The 17745-nt window shown below is 38.3% G+C and overlaps 1 protein-coding gene across 1 annotated transcript in view; it reads right to left on the bottom strand.

The window, feature by feature from the left end:
• The window catches only part of FGGY (FGGY carbohydrate kinase domain containing), a 694306-nt gene that overhangs the window by 657499 nt on the left and 19062 nt on the right, over positions 1-17745 (bottom strand). Inside the window, 2 exon segments of the mRNA XM_007947412.2 lie at positions 182-333; positions 12826-12937. Coding sequence (XP_007945603.1) covers positions 182-333; positions 12826-12937 — 264 coding nt within the window.

The following is a 17745-nucleotide window of genomic DNA, read 5'->3' as shown; positions in this document are numbered from 1 at the left end:
ACAGGGGTCACCATGAGTAGGAATTGGCTTAATCAATAAAGCGGGACTAACCCTTCAAAGAGAGTTACTGAGAAAAATGAAACATAAAGCTACCATAGCAGGGTGCCAGGTATGCACAGGTTCACAGCAAATAGAACCCTGTACTATTATTATCATCATCTCCTCAATCCCATGCACTCACCTCTTTTAGCCACAGAAGCTTTGGGGCCTGCATTTCCACAGACATCACACCCCCAACATATTGCAGGACGCTGTGTTTGGTTTCATTGATCCTCTGGACCTGACTCACAGCTCGGTGATCCAGCCACATGATGATGTTTCGATGGGAATCCCCTAACAGAACCAGGAGAAAAATAAGGATAGACACATTCTTTTCCTTCTAAATAAAGGTGACAGTCTTGAGGACTGGTCAAGTGCAAAAAGCTGTATAGTTTCCAATAGAATTTTATATCTCAGAAATGAACAAACTGAAAGGACAATCACCAAGGCTAAGTGTATTTCATTCAAACTTCAGATTCCCTTCAAGGAACTTGCTCTTTACACATAGCCCCAGGGTTAAAAGTCTAAGCCAGTCAAGATCTACCAGTTTGTTTTATTATCATTCTTTCTCTCTCTCTTAACTTCTCCCCCTCCTTTCCTGCCCTTTTCTGTTTGAGAAAACTCTTCTGGACATATATTCAGTCAAGGAGCCTAGAAAATAAGCTGAAAACAATACTTTGGCTTTTTAACTTTGTTGTTGTTGTCATGTGCCATCGAGTTGGCCCCGATTCATAGTGACCCCTCCTTGGGTTTCTGAGATGGTATCACTAGGGAAGTAGATTGCCCAACCTTCCTTCCAAGAAGTGGCTGGTGGTTTGAACTGCCAGCCTTCTGGTCAGCAGTCAAGTGCCTTAGGCACTATGCTACCAAAGCTCCTTTTATAATTTTGATTGCCTCTAAGTATGGTCAGGATCAATATTTTGATGGTATGATATATCTAATATCTACATAGTGTTTTTACATTCTTCACTTTTCTAGAAAACTTAGTTGGAAATAGTTAATGAAGGTGTTTATCCCTCATTTGATTAGTTTGCTTGGTGGAGGGGAGATCTAGACAGACCTGGAAAGGAATGCTCTTCCAGTTACAGACAGAGAACATTGAGTACAAAATTCAACATTTCCTAGCCTCATTGTTTTCACCTATTAAATGTGGATAATAATATTAGTGATCTAATAGCATAAAAACCTGATTTTAAATCATGCAGTATCCCCCTTGTTCTGTTCAAATGACTGCCTCTTGGTCTATGCTCAGGTTCCTCATGAGCACAATTAAGTGTTCTGGAATTCCCATTCATCACAATGTTATCCATAATTTATTATGATCCATGCAGTCAAAATACCTTGGCATAGTCAATTAAACAAAGGTAAACATCTTTCCAGTATTTGCTTTCAGCCGAGATCCCTCTGACATCAGCAATGACATTATACCAAGGTGTGCATCAGAGTTTTATTCTTTCACCATATTTATTTAATCTGTATGCTGAGCAAATGATCCAAGAAATTGGACTATATGAAGAAAAACACAGCATCAGGATTGGAGGTAGACTCATTCACAACCTGCAATATGCAAATGACACAACCTTGCTTGCTGAACGTGAAGAAGTCTTGAAGCACTTATCGATGAAAACTACAGTTTTCAGTACGGATTACATCTCAATGTAAAGAAAACAAAAATCCTCACAATTGCACCAAAAAACAACATCATAATATATGGAGAAAAGACTGAAGTTGTCAAGGATTTCATTTAACTTGGATCCACAGTCAATGTCCATGGAAGCAGCAATCAAGAAATCAAACAACATACTGCCTTAAGCAAATCTGCTTCAAAATAACCTCTTTAAAGTATTAAGAGCAAATATGTCACTTTGAAGACTTAGGTAGCCTGACCTCAGCCATTGTCTTTTCAATAGCCTCATATGCATGTGCTAGCTGAACAATGAATAAGGAAGACTGCAGAAGAATGAAACATTTGAATTACGGTATTGCCAAAGAATATTGAAAATACCATGGACTGCCAGAAGAACAGAAAACTCTGTCTTGGAAGAAGTACAGCTGGAATGTCCCTTAGAAGCAAGAATGGCCAGACTTTGTCTCTCATACTTTGGTCATGTTATCAGCAGGGACCAGTCCCTTGAGATCATGTTTGGTAAAGCAGCAAAGAAGGGGAAGACCTTCAGTGAAGTGGACCCAAACAGTGACTACATCAATGGGCTCAACCATAGCAACAATTGTGAGGATGGTGCACAACCAGGCAGTGTTTTGTTCTGTTGTACATACGATCACAATGAGTCAAACCAACTCACCTGAAAACAACACTAGCATCAAAGAATCACCTGAGTTATTTCATTCATTGAACCAAAGATATCTACATAAAGGTTATAGCACGTAGTTATCACATAGTAGGCCCTTAGGAGGATTAAAACGAAACTTAAAACCAAATGGAAAAGGAGCATGGTACCGCCCCCTCACATCTTACTTCTATCAAGCTGCAGGCCCATAGTAATTGACTGTCACTTCCTCAAGTAATAATGGGCAAGTCAGTACTGGTTTCCCCCACTACCCAAAAGGAGAGAATTCCTATGAAACTTTTAAGACAAAATGACATAAAGTGAAGAAACAATTACTATTAATTTATTGGGAAAAGTTTTTTAGTGTTCCTAGACCTGAAAAATAACCCATCAAATCATACCAAATAATACATAAAACCTAAAATAACACTAACATATTTTGTTTACAGATACAAGTCAAAGCCATAGCAGCTTGATGCTGATGTTGAGGTAGCTTCTGGGGCAGAAGCTTGGCAATGCCACTCTCACTGCTCAAGGTACATGCTACCTCTTTAACATGTCAGGGCAATAAAAATGCTGAACACTAGTTTTATCTTTCACCATTTTTGCATTCTTTTTTTTTTTTTTGGTAAAAGCAAAAATCCTCTTCAGATTTCTTTGAATTAGCTAAACAGATACTAATGTAAGTCTTTCATAAATGCAGGTAGTAATGTAGGTCTTTCATAAAAGGAAGTGGCATAAAGTGAGCTTTTGAAAAGCAGGGGGATACCTGTATTCCATTTCCATCCTCTGTTTCATCAGTTGGCATAGTGTAGAGAACAGTAATGACTATACTTAAGAGCTTATAGAAAGAAAAGTAAAAGGGGAACCAATGGCAGCTATTGAGCTAGGCATGATTTTATTTAATGGCAAAAGAACTACAGCAACTATATAACTGAACTAGTAGCAAATGTTTATAAAGTTATGTGTAAATATGTGTCACTCGTCTGTCAGTTTATTGTATTATGATGGCTTACATGTTACTGTGAGGCTGGAGGCTATGCCACAGATATGTCAAATTCCAACAGGGTCACCCATGGTGAACAGATTTCAGTGGAGCTTTGAGACTAAGACAGACTCAGAAGGAAGGCGCCATCCACTTCTCAAAGAATTGGCCAGTGAAAACCTTATGAATAGCAGTGAAACACTGTCTGATATATTACTGGAAAAATTTATGAATACCCCTGAAACATTGACTGATATAGTGCCGGAAGATTAGCCCCTCAGGTCAGAACTAAACTCAAAATATGACCGGGGAAGAGCTGCCTCCTCAAAGTAGGGTTGACCTTAATGATACGGATAGAGAAAAGCTTTTGGTATCTCCATTTGCTGATGTGGCACCACTCAAAATGTGAAGAAACAGCTACAAACATCCATTAATAATCTGAACATGGAATGTATGAAGAATGAATCTAGGAAAACTGGAAGTTGTCAAAAATGATGGAGTGCACAAAGATCGATTTCCTGGGCATTAGTGAACTGATATGGACTGGTTTTGGCCATTTTGAATCAGATAACCATAGGTTCTATTATTCAGGGACTGACAAACTGAAGAGGAATGGCACGGCATTCATCATCACAAAAAAATGTTCCAAGGTCTATTCTGAAATACAATGCTGTCAGTAATAGGATAATATCTACACACCTACAAGAAAGACCAGTTAATATTGCTATTATTCATATTTATGGACCAACCACCAAAGCTAAAGATGAGGATATTGAAAATTTTTACCAACTTCTGCAGTCTGAAATTGATCAAACATGCAATCAAGGTGTGTTGATTATCACTGGTGATTGGAATGCAAAAGTCGGAAACCAAGAAGCATCACCAATAGTTGGAAAATATGGCCTTGGTGATAAAAATGATGCCAGATCACATGATAGAATTTTGCAAGACCAATGACATATTCATTGCAAATACATTTTTTCAACAACATAAATGGCAACTATGCAGATGTACTTGCCGGATAGAATACACAGGAATCAGACTGACTGCATCTGTGGAAACAGGCTATAGAGAACCACAATATATCTTTAACCAAAACAAGGCCAAGAACTGACTGGGGAAAAGACCATCAACTGCTCATATGCAAGTTCAACTTGAAGCTGAAGACAATTAAAACAAGTCAATGAGAGCCAAAATATGACCTTCATTATAGCCCACCTGAATTTAGAGACCATCTAAAGAACAGATTTGACACACTGAACAACAATGACCAAAATCCAGGTGAACTGTGAGATGACATCAAGAACATCATATATGAAGAAAGCAAAATGTCATTAAAAAGACAGGAAAGGAAGAAAAGACCAAAGTGGATGTCAGAAGAGACTCTGAAACTTGATCTTGAATGGAGAGTAGCTAAAGCAAACAGAAGAAATGATAAGATAAAAGAGCTGAACAGAAGATTTCAAAGAGCAGCTTGAGAAGACAAAATCAATTATTATAGTGAAATGTGCAAAGACCTAGAGTTAGAAAACCAAAAAGAAATAACACACTTGGCATTTCTCAAACTGAAAGAACTGAAGAAAAAATTCAATCCTCAAGTTGCAATACTGAAAGATTCTATGGGGAAAATATTGAATTATTCAGGAAACATCAAAAGAACATGGAAGGAATACCCAGTCACTGTACCAAAAAGAATTGGTCAATGATCATCACTTCAGGAAGTGGCACATGATCAAATATCCGTGGTAATGAAGGAAGAAGTCGAAGCTGCACTGAAGGAACTGGTGAAAAACAAGGCACCAGGAATTAACTGAATACCCATTGAGAGGTTTCAACAAACAGATGCCGCACTGGAGGCACTTACCCCTCTATGCCAAGAAATTTGGAAGACAACTACCTGGCCTACTAACTGAAAGAGATCCATATTTGTACCCATCCCAAAGAAAGGTGATCCCAAAGAATGTGGAAATTATCAAATATTATCATTAATACCACATACAAGTAAAATCCTGCTGAAGATAACTCAATATGGTTGCAGCACTATAATGACAGAGAACTTCCAAAAACACAAGCTAGATTCAGAAGAGGATGTGGAACGAGGGATATCACTGCTGATGTCAGATGGATCTTGGCTCAAAGCAAAGAATACCAGAAAGATGTTTACTTGTGTTTTATCGACTATGCAAAAGCATTCAACTGTGTGGATCATAACAAATTATGGATAACATTGAAAAGAATGGGCATTTCAGAACACTTAATTGTTCTTATGAAGAACCTGTACATACACAGGGGCTATTGTTTGAAAAGAACAAAGGGATACTGCATGGTTTAAAATCAGGAAGGGAGAGGGTCAGGGTTGTATCCTTTGACCATACTTACTCTGTATGCTGAGCAAATAATCTGAGCAGCTGGACTATATGAAGAAGAATGTGGCATCAAGATTGGAGGAAGACTCATTAACAGACTGTGATATGCAGAAGACGTAACCTTACTTGCTGAAAGTGAAGATGACTTGAAGCATTTACTGATGAAGATTAAAGACTACAGTCTTCAGTATGGATTATACCTCAACATAAAGAAAATGAAAATCCTCACAACTGGACCGATCAGCAGCATCATGATAAATGGAGAAAAGTTTGAAGTTGTTAAAGAGTCCACATTACCTGGATGCACAGTCAACACCAACAGAAGCAACAGTCACCAAGTCAGAAGATATACTGCAAATCAGCTACAAAAGACCTCTTTAAAGTGCTGAAGAGCAAAGATGTCTCTTTAAAGAAGGTGTGCCTACCCCAAGCCATGGTATTTTCAATTGCCTCATATGCATATGAAAGCTGGACAATGAATAAAGAAGACTTAAGAAGAGTTGATGCTTTTGGGTTGTGGTGTTGGAGAAGAATACTGAAAGTACCATAGACAGCCAGAAGAACTAACAAATCTGTCCTGGAAGAAGTGCAGTTGGAATGCTCCTTGGAAGTGAGAATGGTCACACTTTGTCTCACCTACTTTGGTCATGTTGTCAGAAGGGACCATTCCCTGGAGAAGGATATCATGCTTGGTAAAGGGGAGGGTCAGTGAAAAGAGGGAAGGCCCTAAATGAGATGGACTGACACAGTGGCTGCAGCGATGAGCTCAGATATAGGATTGTGAGGCTAGCACAGGACCAGGCAGTGTTTCATTCTGTTGCACATAGGGTTGTTATGATTTGCAGCTGATTTGACAGCACCTAACAACAACAATCCAAATATGTGTCTGTCTCCGAAGTCTTGTTTATGTTCAAGTCCTCTGATTATGCCATAATCTCATTTAATTCTCAAAACAACCCTATTATGTAAGTATCATTATCACCAGTTTTCAATGACCAGCTGAGACTTAGATGTTGAAGAGAAGCCCAATGTCTCACAGTTAGGAAATGCATGAAGTATGCTTTGAAACTAAGTCTGTGTAGAGAATGGATAAATAAATTGGTAAACGAACTTGAGCTACATATATCAACATGAATAATGATACTAACAGGAAAAATACAATATATATATATTGCTTGTTGTTATGGTTACGTAAATATGCACAAAACAACTAGTTTATGAACACCAACAACTAGACAGAAGAGTGGAGAAAAAAGAAGGGATAGGGCTAAAGCATCAAATAGTTCTTTATTTTGAAAAAAAAGAAATGACTCTAGATAAATATGGGAAAATTCCATCTATTTATCTTCAGTAGGGAAGTCCCTGGGTGGTGCAAAATGCTTAATATGTCCACCCAGAAATGCCTCCGAAGAAAAGCCTGGTGATCTACTGCTGAGACACAAGCCACACAATACCCTATGGTTTTCAATTCTACTCTGACACACATGGGGTCACCATGAGTCAGAATCAACTCAATGGCAAAATGGAACACTGCTTTTCTGTTGTTGTTGTTGTTATGTTTTTTAATCTGTGCTCTTCCATAGCTTTGATTTTTTTTTTTCAAATTGTGATTTGAATGACAATTTATGGAGCATATTGATTTTCCGTTCAACAATTCATACATTTTGTTTTGTGACACTAATTGCAGCCCCCACAATGTAACAGCACTCTTCCCACTTCCTGTCTGTGTTTACTGTTTCCAGTCATCCTTCTTTCCTCTCCCTCTCTGTCTTCTAAGCTTTATCCATGGGCAAAGGTTGTGTTTTTAATCTTGTATGGTTGATTGTTTTAAAGACTGCATACATTCCTGGTGTTACTGTTCATCTTATAGGCATGTCTATTGTTAGGCTGAAAGTTGAGCCACTGTGGGCATCGGGGTGGGGAGTTTGATTCCAGGCCTGAAGGATGTCTAAGAACCATGGTTGGGGGTTCCACCAGTCTCTATCAGACTAGTAAGTGTGGCCTTTTTTACGATTTTGAGTTTTGTTCCACATTTTTCTCCCACTGTATCCAGAACCTCCTATTGTGATTCCTTTCAGAGCATTCAGCAGTGGTTTCCTGGCACCATCTAGTTCTTCTGGTCTCAGAGTCATGGAGGTTGGGGTTCATGTGGTCCATTAGTCATTTAGGCTAATTGTTTCCTTGTGTCTTTGATTTTCTTCACTCTTCTTTGCTCTGGATGTGGAGAGACCAATAGTTGCATCTTAGATGGACACTTACATGCCTTTAAGACTCTACTCACTACTCAACAAAGGAGGATGTAAAACAATGTCTTTGTGGACTATGTTATGTCAATTAACTTTAGTGTCCCCCAAGACCATGGTCTTGAGCTCCCAGGCCCAATGACTCATCCTCTCCAGGTGGTTGGTTACAGCTAAGAAGTTTTCATAATTTGCCCCCTGTATTTTCTACTATATCCATGGACATGTATGAAGCACATATAAATACATATGTAGAAATATCCTCTGTCAAACCTATATATATTTGTGGGTGTTGTCCCATTAGCCTTCCCATGCTTGCTCAGCTTGATCTATGTATCCACTCATGTTGTTGTTGTTGTTATGTGCCCTCGAGTCAGACCTGACTCATAGCAACCCCTCCTTGGGTTTCCAAGGGAGTATCACTATGGAAGTAGGTTGCCCAACCTTTCTTCTGAGGAGTGGCTGGTGGGTTTGAACCACCAACCTTCTGGTTAGCAGTCAAGTGCCTTAGGCACTACGCTACTAGAGCTCCCATATCCACTCATAGATTATTGTTATTACTGTTACTGCAGAATTGTGTATGTAATAATATTTACCTTATGTTTAACCTTGTGCTCCTCCCCCCAGTGTTGTCCTTCACCTTGATCACTTTGTGTTGACCTTCTCCTTATTGTATTTTCCCTTCATCCAAGTTAACATGTATGTGTCTATCCCCTAGTTAGTGATTTACCCTCTCTTCTCCCTTCCACCCCAGTAACATTCAAAGAATGTTTCTTTCTGTGTGTAAATCTTTTCTTGGCTATTTACATAGTGGTCCCATATAATATTTGTCCTTTTGTGATTGACTAATTTCACTAGGCATAATATTCTCTAAATTCATCCATGTGTTTTATAGATTGTTATTGTTTAATGTTGCATACTATTCCATTCTACATGTTATCATAGTTTGTTTATCTGATCATGAGTTGATGGGAACTTACATTATTTCCATCTTTTTGCTATTGTGAATAGTTCTGTGATGAACACGGGTGTGCGTATATCTGTTTGTGTCACAGTTCTTATTTCTCTAGGATATGTATCTAGTAGTGGGACTGCTGGATCACATGGTATTTCATTTCCAACCTTTTAAGGAAGCATCATACCATTTTCCATAGTAATTGTACCATTTTACAATCCCACCAGCAGTGTATGAGGTTTCCAGGTTTGTCCCACTCACTTTGTCAGCATTGTTACTTTCTGTGGTTTTTTTCTATTCTTTTCTTTTCTTTTTTCTTTTTTTTTGAACTTGGATGGGATGATATCTCACTGTTGTTTTGATTTGCATCTCTCTAATGGCTAACTTGAGCATTTTATCATGTGCTTATTGGCCATCAAAATGTCTTCTTTGATGAAATGCTTACTCATGTCTCCTACCCACTTTTTAATTGAAATGTTTGGTTATTTTCTTTTGTCATTGTTGAGGTGTTTAAGTTTTCTATAAATTTTAGAGATTATTCCCTTCTCTGATATGTCACTGACAATTTCTTTTTCCTGTTGGTTCTCCTTTTACTCTTTTGGTGAAGTCTTTTGATGTACATAAATGTTTAACCATCTGGAAGTCCTAGTTGTCTGTCTTCTGCTGTTTGTGTGTTTTTAGTTATATTTGACACTGTTTTTCTCAGAGTTGGCCTTCTTCACTCATTTACATTACCTGTGTGATTAACGTTGACTTGTATATCAATCCATACATATACATATATGTATTTCCAGTTTTCCAGTTGCCATTGAGTTGACTCTGACTCGTGGCAACACCATGTGTGTCACGGAAGAATTATGCTCCATAGGGTTTCCAATGGCTGATTTTTTAGAGTTAGATCATCAGACCTTTCCTCCAATGTGCCTCTGGGTAGACTCAAACCTCCAATCTTTCAATTAGCAGTGAAGTACTTTAACATTTACACCACCCAGACACTCCGTGTTACCTTTTAGATTTGCATCTCCAGTGCTAATGCTACTGGATAAAATTCCAGCAAAGTGACACATCCTCACCCACCATGAAAAACCCTGATGATAAGCCTAATGGCATTTAACATTTAAAATAGCTCATTACTATAGTTACAAGTATCTATTAGAACAACATAACAAAATGTGAACATCCTTTGGTCTGCCTATTGAAAACAGGCCATCTGCTTCCAAATTCTGTGTGTGAATACATGATCCTGTCTGCCTTGTTCTGTTTCCTTTAAATAGTCTTCACTCACTCCCTCAAATGTATGCAGGAAAGGAGATTCATATGCAAAGAAAAGCAGGCATTGACACTCTCTTTCTGGGTAATACCCACACCACTTGTTTGTTTCAAGGCTACTCATTCTTTGTTGAGAATTCTATGTCCTTCCTTCATCAGGTTCTCTACTGTAGCTCTTGCACTTTATGGAGCCAACTCTCTCCTTTACCTGTCCTACTACTCCACCCTACTCCAACCATTTGCTATCCAAGATTTTAATCCCTGGGATGTGATTTCTGGCCTCTGCACTTTGATGAAATCAGTCCCTTTACATAGCCTTTTGCCTTGGATTTTGGAAAAACAGCTTGTGAGAATTTTCCTCTAAACCTGAGAAGTTATCTTTGCCCTAGTTTTCAACCCCAAAAGGTTTCTTACTTTTATCTAGGTTGATTGACATTTCTTGGGTAAGGTGTAAAGGACTTGTAATTTGATATTTTTTTGTCTGGTCCTGGGCTGCAGTCTCCCCTATGATTGACATGCATCTTGCAGAGAGTGGTCAACAGACTATGCAAATGAAGTGTCTGTAGCCTACCTACTATGCAATAAAGTGTCTGTGGACTACCAAGAGGGGATTGGTTAGTTTGTGGCCCTGGTGAGAGGTCCATGCCTTGAAATCAACAATGAGTTTGTGTATATATGTAGCCAACCCCACAAAAGTTTTTCAGACAGAAAGCAGCAGGAAGAGAAATAGCAAGAATAAGCAGAAGAAGAGAGACTATAGAAGGAGAAAGAGAGAAGAGGCAAGAAGCCTCCTAAAAAAGCTGCAACAAGGGTCAAAGCCTATAACACTAAAGACCACGAGGGGCCCAGAAGGGGTCCAGAGGTTGAGCTGGTGGTGACAGGCCCAAAAGTGGTCTGTGGCAGAGTTTGTGGTAATAAATGTCAGGGTCAAGAGGATCCTGACTTGAGGGGGGCAAGAAAACATGTCCTGAGGGTGCCAAGAGGAGGCCTGTTTTTAGGGGGCTTAGAAGAGGCCCTCATGGCCAAGAGGTGCTGCAATAGCTGTACTGAACTGAAGAAGGAAGACTTTGCCTTCATGTTTCCTGCCCCTGCTCCTGAGTTACAGCCTGTTGATCCTGATCCTGAGTTGTATACAGTTACTTCTTTTTTTTATTTTTGATTTATTTTTTTAATTGTTATTGTGCTTTGGGTGCAAATTTAAAAAGTGAACTTGTTTTATTTCAACAGTTCCTGCACATCTGATTTCACAGACCTGATTACTGTCCCCAACCATAAAAAACTCTTCTCCCCCCTCCCCCTTGTGACCACCCCTTCCCTGTGCCCTTCTCATCCATGCATTCCTGTCTCTCCAGCTTTCCCTCTAAGTGAGTGCTACCCCTCTGGTGTCTCATGGCTGACTGATCCAGGTGATACGTTTCCTTAGAGTAGGTGGGTACATCAACCTAGAGTAGATATTCTGTAGGTAGGTCTTTTTACTGTTGGGTTGAGAGCCAATCTATATAAGTGAGTCCATTTCTAGGCCTGAAGGATAACCTGGAGCCATAGTCTCAGGGGTTCCACCAGTCTCTCTCTGACTAGCAATTCTAGTCATTTTTGTGTTTTTGAATTTTGTTTCACATTTTTCCTCCCACTCTATCCAGGATCTCCAGTTTTGATCCCTTTCCAAGTGGCTGGCATTGATAGCCAGGCATCAAATAATTCTTCTGGTCTCAGGTCATAGAGGCTGAGGTCCTAGTGGTCCTTCTTATCTTTGGACTAATTGTTTCCAGATGACTTTGATCTTCTTCACTCTTCTTTGTCCCAGACAAGAGACCAATAGTTGCATCTTAGATGGCTGTGAGAAAGCTTTAAAGACCCCAGTCACTAATCACCAAATTAGGTTGTAGAACAAAATTTTTATGAACTATGTGTGCCAATTGAGCATGATGTCCCCCAAGACTATGGTCCTGAGCCCCCAGGCCTGGTGATTCTCTCTCACAAGATGTTTGGTTGTCTCTGAAAAGTTACTCCAACCCTGTCTTCTGTTGCTTCTCTAATATATGTGGCTAATTTTGTAACACAAGTGTATATGTAAGATTATCTTCAGCCAAATCTATCTTTGGTCTAGGGTGTATTCCTTTTGACCACCCCCCACCTGCTCTTCTTACCTGTCTATTCACTAATCTGTAGCCTGGTATTTGGTGCTAGTGATATTGCAGTGTTGTATATGTGATAGTATTTGCCTCTGTTGTCTGTATCTTTTGCATGCATTTCAGTGTCTTTCCTTTCCCCAATGTCACCATGTAGTCACAGACTTCCCATACCTTTCCTCCCCTCATCCAAATTCAATTGTAAGTATGGTCTGAGTTCTATGTAGCCATTACGACAGATTATCAGACTCAAAAGAGAAGTAGAGAGTGCTATGGGAGGGAAGGCTGGTGTCATAATTGGTAATAAGATTCGAGGGTGGAGGTATGTCTGACCTCCACCTCATGGGAATCAGCTTTGAGTTTATCCTGGTCATTATCCCTCTAGAAGTTACAGATTCTGATGTTATTACTCCCTCAATTTAGTAACACTTCACCTCTAAACCTCACTATCAGTGGTAAGAAACACACCTGATCTCATGTCCTTTGGATTAATCAGCCAAATTTGCCCCCAGCCAGTCACCCACCACCAAGGAAAGGGAGAGGAATAGTCCTACCTTCACGGTTTACTGGTAAAGGATGAAACTGCTTATCCAAAACAACCAGAGAACAAGTAGCATCAAACCCAAGTCCTTGAATTTGGTTTAATTTGATTCCTTGCACAACTTTCTGTTTAAAAAACAAACAGAAACATAAATTAAAATACCAAAACTTTTAAAAACTTGAAGACAAGTTATGACTAGAATAAAACATGACAGAACAGAAAAAAATAGTTGTAACATAAAACAGATAAATATTTAATATCACTAAAACACCAAAAGGTCCTACAAATTAATTATGGGGGAAAAAAAAAAGAACCGATCTAATTGAAAATTTAGCAAAGGACATAGAAAGTCATTTCATAAAATAAAAAGAAATGGTCAAAGAGCATATGAAAAGGTTCCAAACACCACAATAACTGAATAAATACATATAAAATATATACCAATTTTGCTTTTCATATTGGCAAAAGTGTAAAAGATTAATAGTATCCAGTACTGGCAACATGTAAAGAAGTAGACCTTTTTGAAAATTCTTTATTTTTTTTTAAAGCTGTTTATTGTGATTTGGGTGAAAATTTACATAGCAAATCAGTTTTCCATTCAATAATTCATACAGTTTTTATTTCATGTCATTGACTGCAATGCCCTCAATGTTGTTTAGTTGAAAATTGAGTATGGAGGCTAGTTCAGTTCCAGGTCAGAAGGCTGATTAAGGTCCACAGTCTTGGGGGTTCTACCACTCTCTATTAGATCAGTAAACCTTGTCTTTTTTATGATTTTGTGTTTCGTTCCACATTTTTCTTCCACTCTATCTAGGACCTTCCAGTGTGACCCCTTTCAGAGTGGTCGGTAGTGGTAGCCAGGCACCATCTAGTTCTTCAAGTCTCAGGTCATGGAGGCTGAGGTAGTTTTCATGGTTCCTTAGTCCTTTGCATTAATTGTTTCCATAAGTCTTTGTTTTTCTTCATTTTTCTTTGCTCTGGATTTAGAGAGACCAATAGTTGCACCTTAGATGGCCATTCGTTAGCTTTTAAGATTGTAATTGCTAGTCACAAAAGTAGAATATAGAACATTTTCTTTGTGGATTATGTTGTGTCAAATGACCTTGATGTCCCCTGAGACCCTGATATACTGAGCCAGGCCTAGCAATTCACTCCCTCAAGGTTTTTGGCTATATCTAAGAAGTTATCATAACTTTGCCCCCTGTATGTTCTACCATATTCACGGATATATTTTCAGCATGTTGTTGTTGTTGTTAGGTACCATTGAGTCGTTTCCAAGTCATAGCGACCCCATGCACAGCAGAATGAAACACTGCCCAATCCCACACCAGCTCCATGACCCCTGCTATATTTGAGTCCATCATCGCAGCCACCATGTCAATCCATCTCGTTGAAGGCCTCCCCCTCTTTCGTTGACTCTCCACCCTACCAAGCATGACATCCTTCTCCAGGGAATGATCCCTTCTGACATGACCAAAATAGGTGAGACGAAGTCTGACCATTCTCGCTTCCAAGGAGCATTTCATGTGCACTCCCTCCAGGACAGATCTGTTAGTTCTTTTAGCAGTTCATGGTACTTTCAGAATTCTTCACCAGCACCACAACTCAAAAGAATCAACTCTTCTTTGGTCTTCCTTATTCATTGTCCAGCTCTCACATGCATACAGGCAACTGGAAATATCATGGCTTGTGCCAGGCGTACCTTAGTCCTCAAGGAGACATCCTTGCTTCTCAGCACTTGAAACAGTTCCTTCGCAGTAGACTTTCCAATGCTACACGTTGTCTAATGTCCTGACTGCTGCTTCCATTGCCACTGATTATAGAACCAAGCAATGTGAATTCTTTGACAACCTCAATCTTCTCTTCATTTATTGTGATGCTGCTCATTGGTCCAGTTGTGAGGATTTTTGTTCTCTTTATACTGAGACATAATCCATACTGCAGATTGTATTTTTCAAACTTCATCAGTATATGTATATTATACATATGTAGAAATATCCTGTCAAACATATATGTATATATATATGTGTGTGTGTGTGTGTGTGTGTGTGTGTATATATATATATCTCCATAGGTAGAGTCCTATTCTCTTGAACATTCTTGTAAGAATAGCATATGTATATACATATGTAGAAATATCCTGTGAAACCAAACATACATATATATATATGTTGTTGTTCTTATGTGCCATTGAGTCAGACCCGACTCATAGCAACCCCTCCTTGGGTTTCTCCAAGGCAGTATCACTACGGAAGTAGATTATATATATCCATAGGTAGACTGCTATTCTCTTGAACATTCTTATAAGAATAGAATTTGGTGCAAATGTTGGAGAATAATATGGTAGTACCTATTAAAATTAAAAATATGCATAACTATTGGCCCAGCAATCCCATTTCTAGGAATCTATCTTAATGAAATATTAGCATTAGTAAGTAAAGCTATATGTAAAAGAATGTTAACTTCAGCATGGCTTCAAAATATATTTAAATAATGGAAGAAACGATGTTTTATTAAATAAATTATGATACAGCTACAAAATGAAATACTGTACAGCCATTAATAAGAAAAAGGTAGAGAGGCAACTGATAGGTGTAGCGGTCTAAAGAGGTCCTTCTCTTAATAAAATAAAGGTATAAAAACTGGACAAATCTGTCAAAAAGGTATAAAACTGTCAAAAAAAAATTTTCAGCACTCTGGAAATTTACCAAAGCACTATGATTAATTAGGAAGCATTTATTCTTGAAAAATCAAATTTGTAATTTGTACTTAAAGACTCCACAAAGAAAAGTCCAGGACCAGATAGCATCACTGGTGAATTCTATCATTTAAGGAAAAAACAGTCCAATCGTATACAAACTTGTTCAGAATATAGTGAAAAAAGAGAAAACTTCCCAACAAATTAAAAACTCCAGTATTACTCTAATACCAAAGCCAAGCAAAGACATCGTATGAAAAGAAAACCATAGACCAATATCCCTTACTAACACAAGTGCAGAAATCCTAACAAATTATTAGCAAATCATTGTTTGCACCATACAAAACATTAATTACACACCATGACCGTGTGGGGTTTCTCTCAAGAAAGAAATTTAATGTCCATAAATCAATTAATGTAATACACATATCAATAGAACAAAGCACAAATATCAAATGACCATCAGATGCAGAAAAAAAAATTAAACAAACAAAAAAACCCTCAACAACCTCTAGGAATAAGAAGTAATTTCAACAGCCTGCTAAAGGGTACCTACAAAAAACCTACAGCTAACATCAGACTTAATGGCAAAACAGATGATCTTCTCCCTACTGGGAACAAAGCAAGGCTGTCCACTTTAACCCCTTCTATCAAACTTTGTACTGGAGGTTCTAGGCAGGACAATAAGGGAATTTAAAAGAAAATAAATAAAAGCACACATAGTGGAAAGGAAGCTAGTGCCTTTATCTGCAGATGACACAGTCTCATACGTAGATAATACTAAGGAATCTACCAAAAAAAAAAAAAAAAAAGCTTTTAGAACTAACAAAGGAACTAAGGAAGACACAAGATTAACATACAAAAATTAACCATATTTCTATATACTAGCAACAAGCAAACTAAATGAAATTAAGAAAACAAGCTCATTCACAATAGCAACAAAATATGAATAAAAAATAAAATACTTAGAAATTAATTCATTAAAAAAAACACAACAAGTATTGATTTGGGTAAAGGGAAAGGCAATATACCAAAAGACAGTGAGGAACACAATGACACAAAGGAAAAGGAAGACACAGAAAGGTGCACAACAGGTACAGACAACAAAGGTAAACCCTTTTACACATATAATACTACATTGTCAGTAACAAGAAACGTTAATCTACAGGTGGATGGATACATAAGTAAACAGGCTAAATTATCAGGTATGTCTAGGGAATATTCCCATGACCATATGTTTAGCAGACATTATTTCTACATACATATTTGTATGTGCTATGAGAATCTCCGGGAGCTCTGGTAGCGTAGTGCCTAAGGCACTTGACTGCTAACCAAAAGTCTGGCAGTTCACCCCCACCAGCCACTCCTCGGAAGGAAGGTTGGGCAATCTACTGATACTGCCTCAGAAACTCAAGGACAGGTCCCTAACAGTTGGCTCCAACTTGCCAGCACAGAACAACAACAACATAAGAATCTCTATTACTAGTTAAGCTAAACTATTGCTTGGTTCTAAGAAGACTTCAGGGGTTATTTTTTAATTAAAGTTTAAAGATTATGTTGGGACAATAGTTTCAGGGGTTCATCCAGCTTCTATGGCTCTAGAAAGTCTGGAGTCCAAGAGAATTTTAAATTCTATTCTACATACTCCCCCTTTTGATCAGGATTCTTCTATAGAATCTTTAATCAAAATGTTCAGTAGGGGTAGTTGGGCACCATCTAGCTCTGGTTTCAAGGCAAAGGGGGCAGCTATTCATGGAGGCAGTTAATCACACATTCCATTTCCTCCTCTCATTATACTTCTCATCTTCTTCTCCCTTTTTTGCTCCAGGTAAATAGACACCAACTGTTATATCTTGGTAGACAGATTTCTTAAAAAGCATGATCCATAAAAGAAAAAACTGATAAATTGGAATATCTTTTTTTTTTTTTTAATTTACTCTGTAAAATAAATCATAAGAAAATGAAAGCAGCAGCAGCAGTGCACTGCCATCAAGTTGGATCTGACTCACAGCAACCCCTCCTTGGGTTTCCGAGGTGGTATCATTACAGAAGTAGATTGCCCAACCTTCCAAGGAGTGGCTGATGGGTTTGAACCACCAGCCTTCTGATTAGCAGTCAAATGCCTTAGGCACTATGTCACCAGAACTCACAAAAAAATGAAAAGACAAACTATAAATTGGGAGAAAATACCTGCAAAATATACATCTAATAATAGATTTCTATACAGAATATATA

This window comes from Orycteropus afer, unplaced genomic scaffold, assembly GCF_000298275.1.
Source record: "Orycteropus afer afer isolate SDZICR_OR568_19922 unplaced genomic scaffold, OryAfe1.0 scaffold00183, whole genome shotgun sequence".
NCBI lineage: Eukaryota > Metazoa > Chordata > Mammalia > Tubulidentata > Orycteropodidae > Orycteropus > Orycteropus afer.
This window is presented reverse-complemented; position numbering and strand designations above follow the sequence as displayed.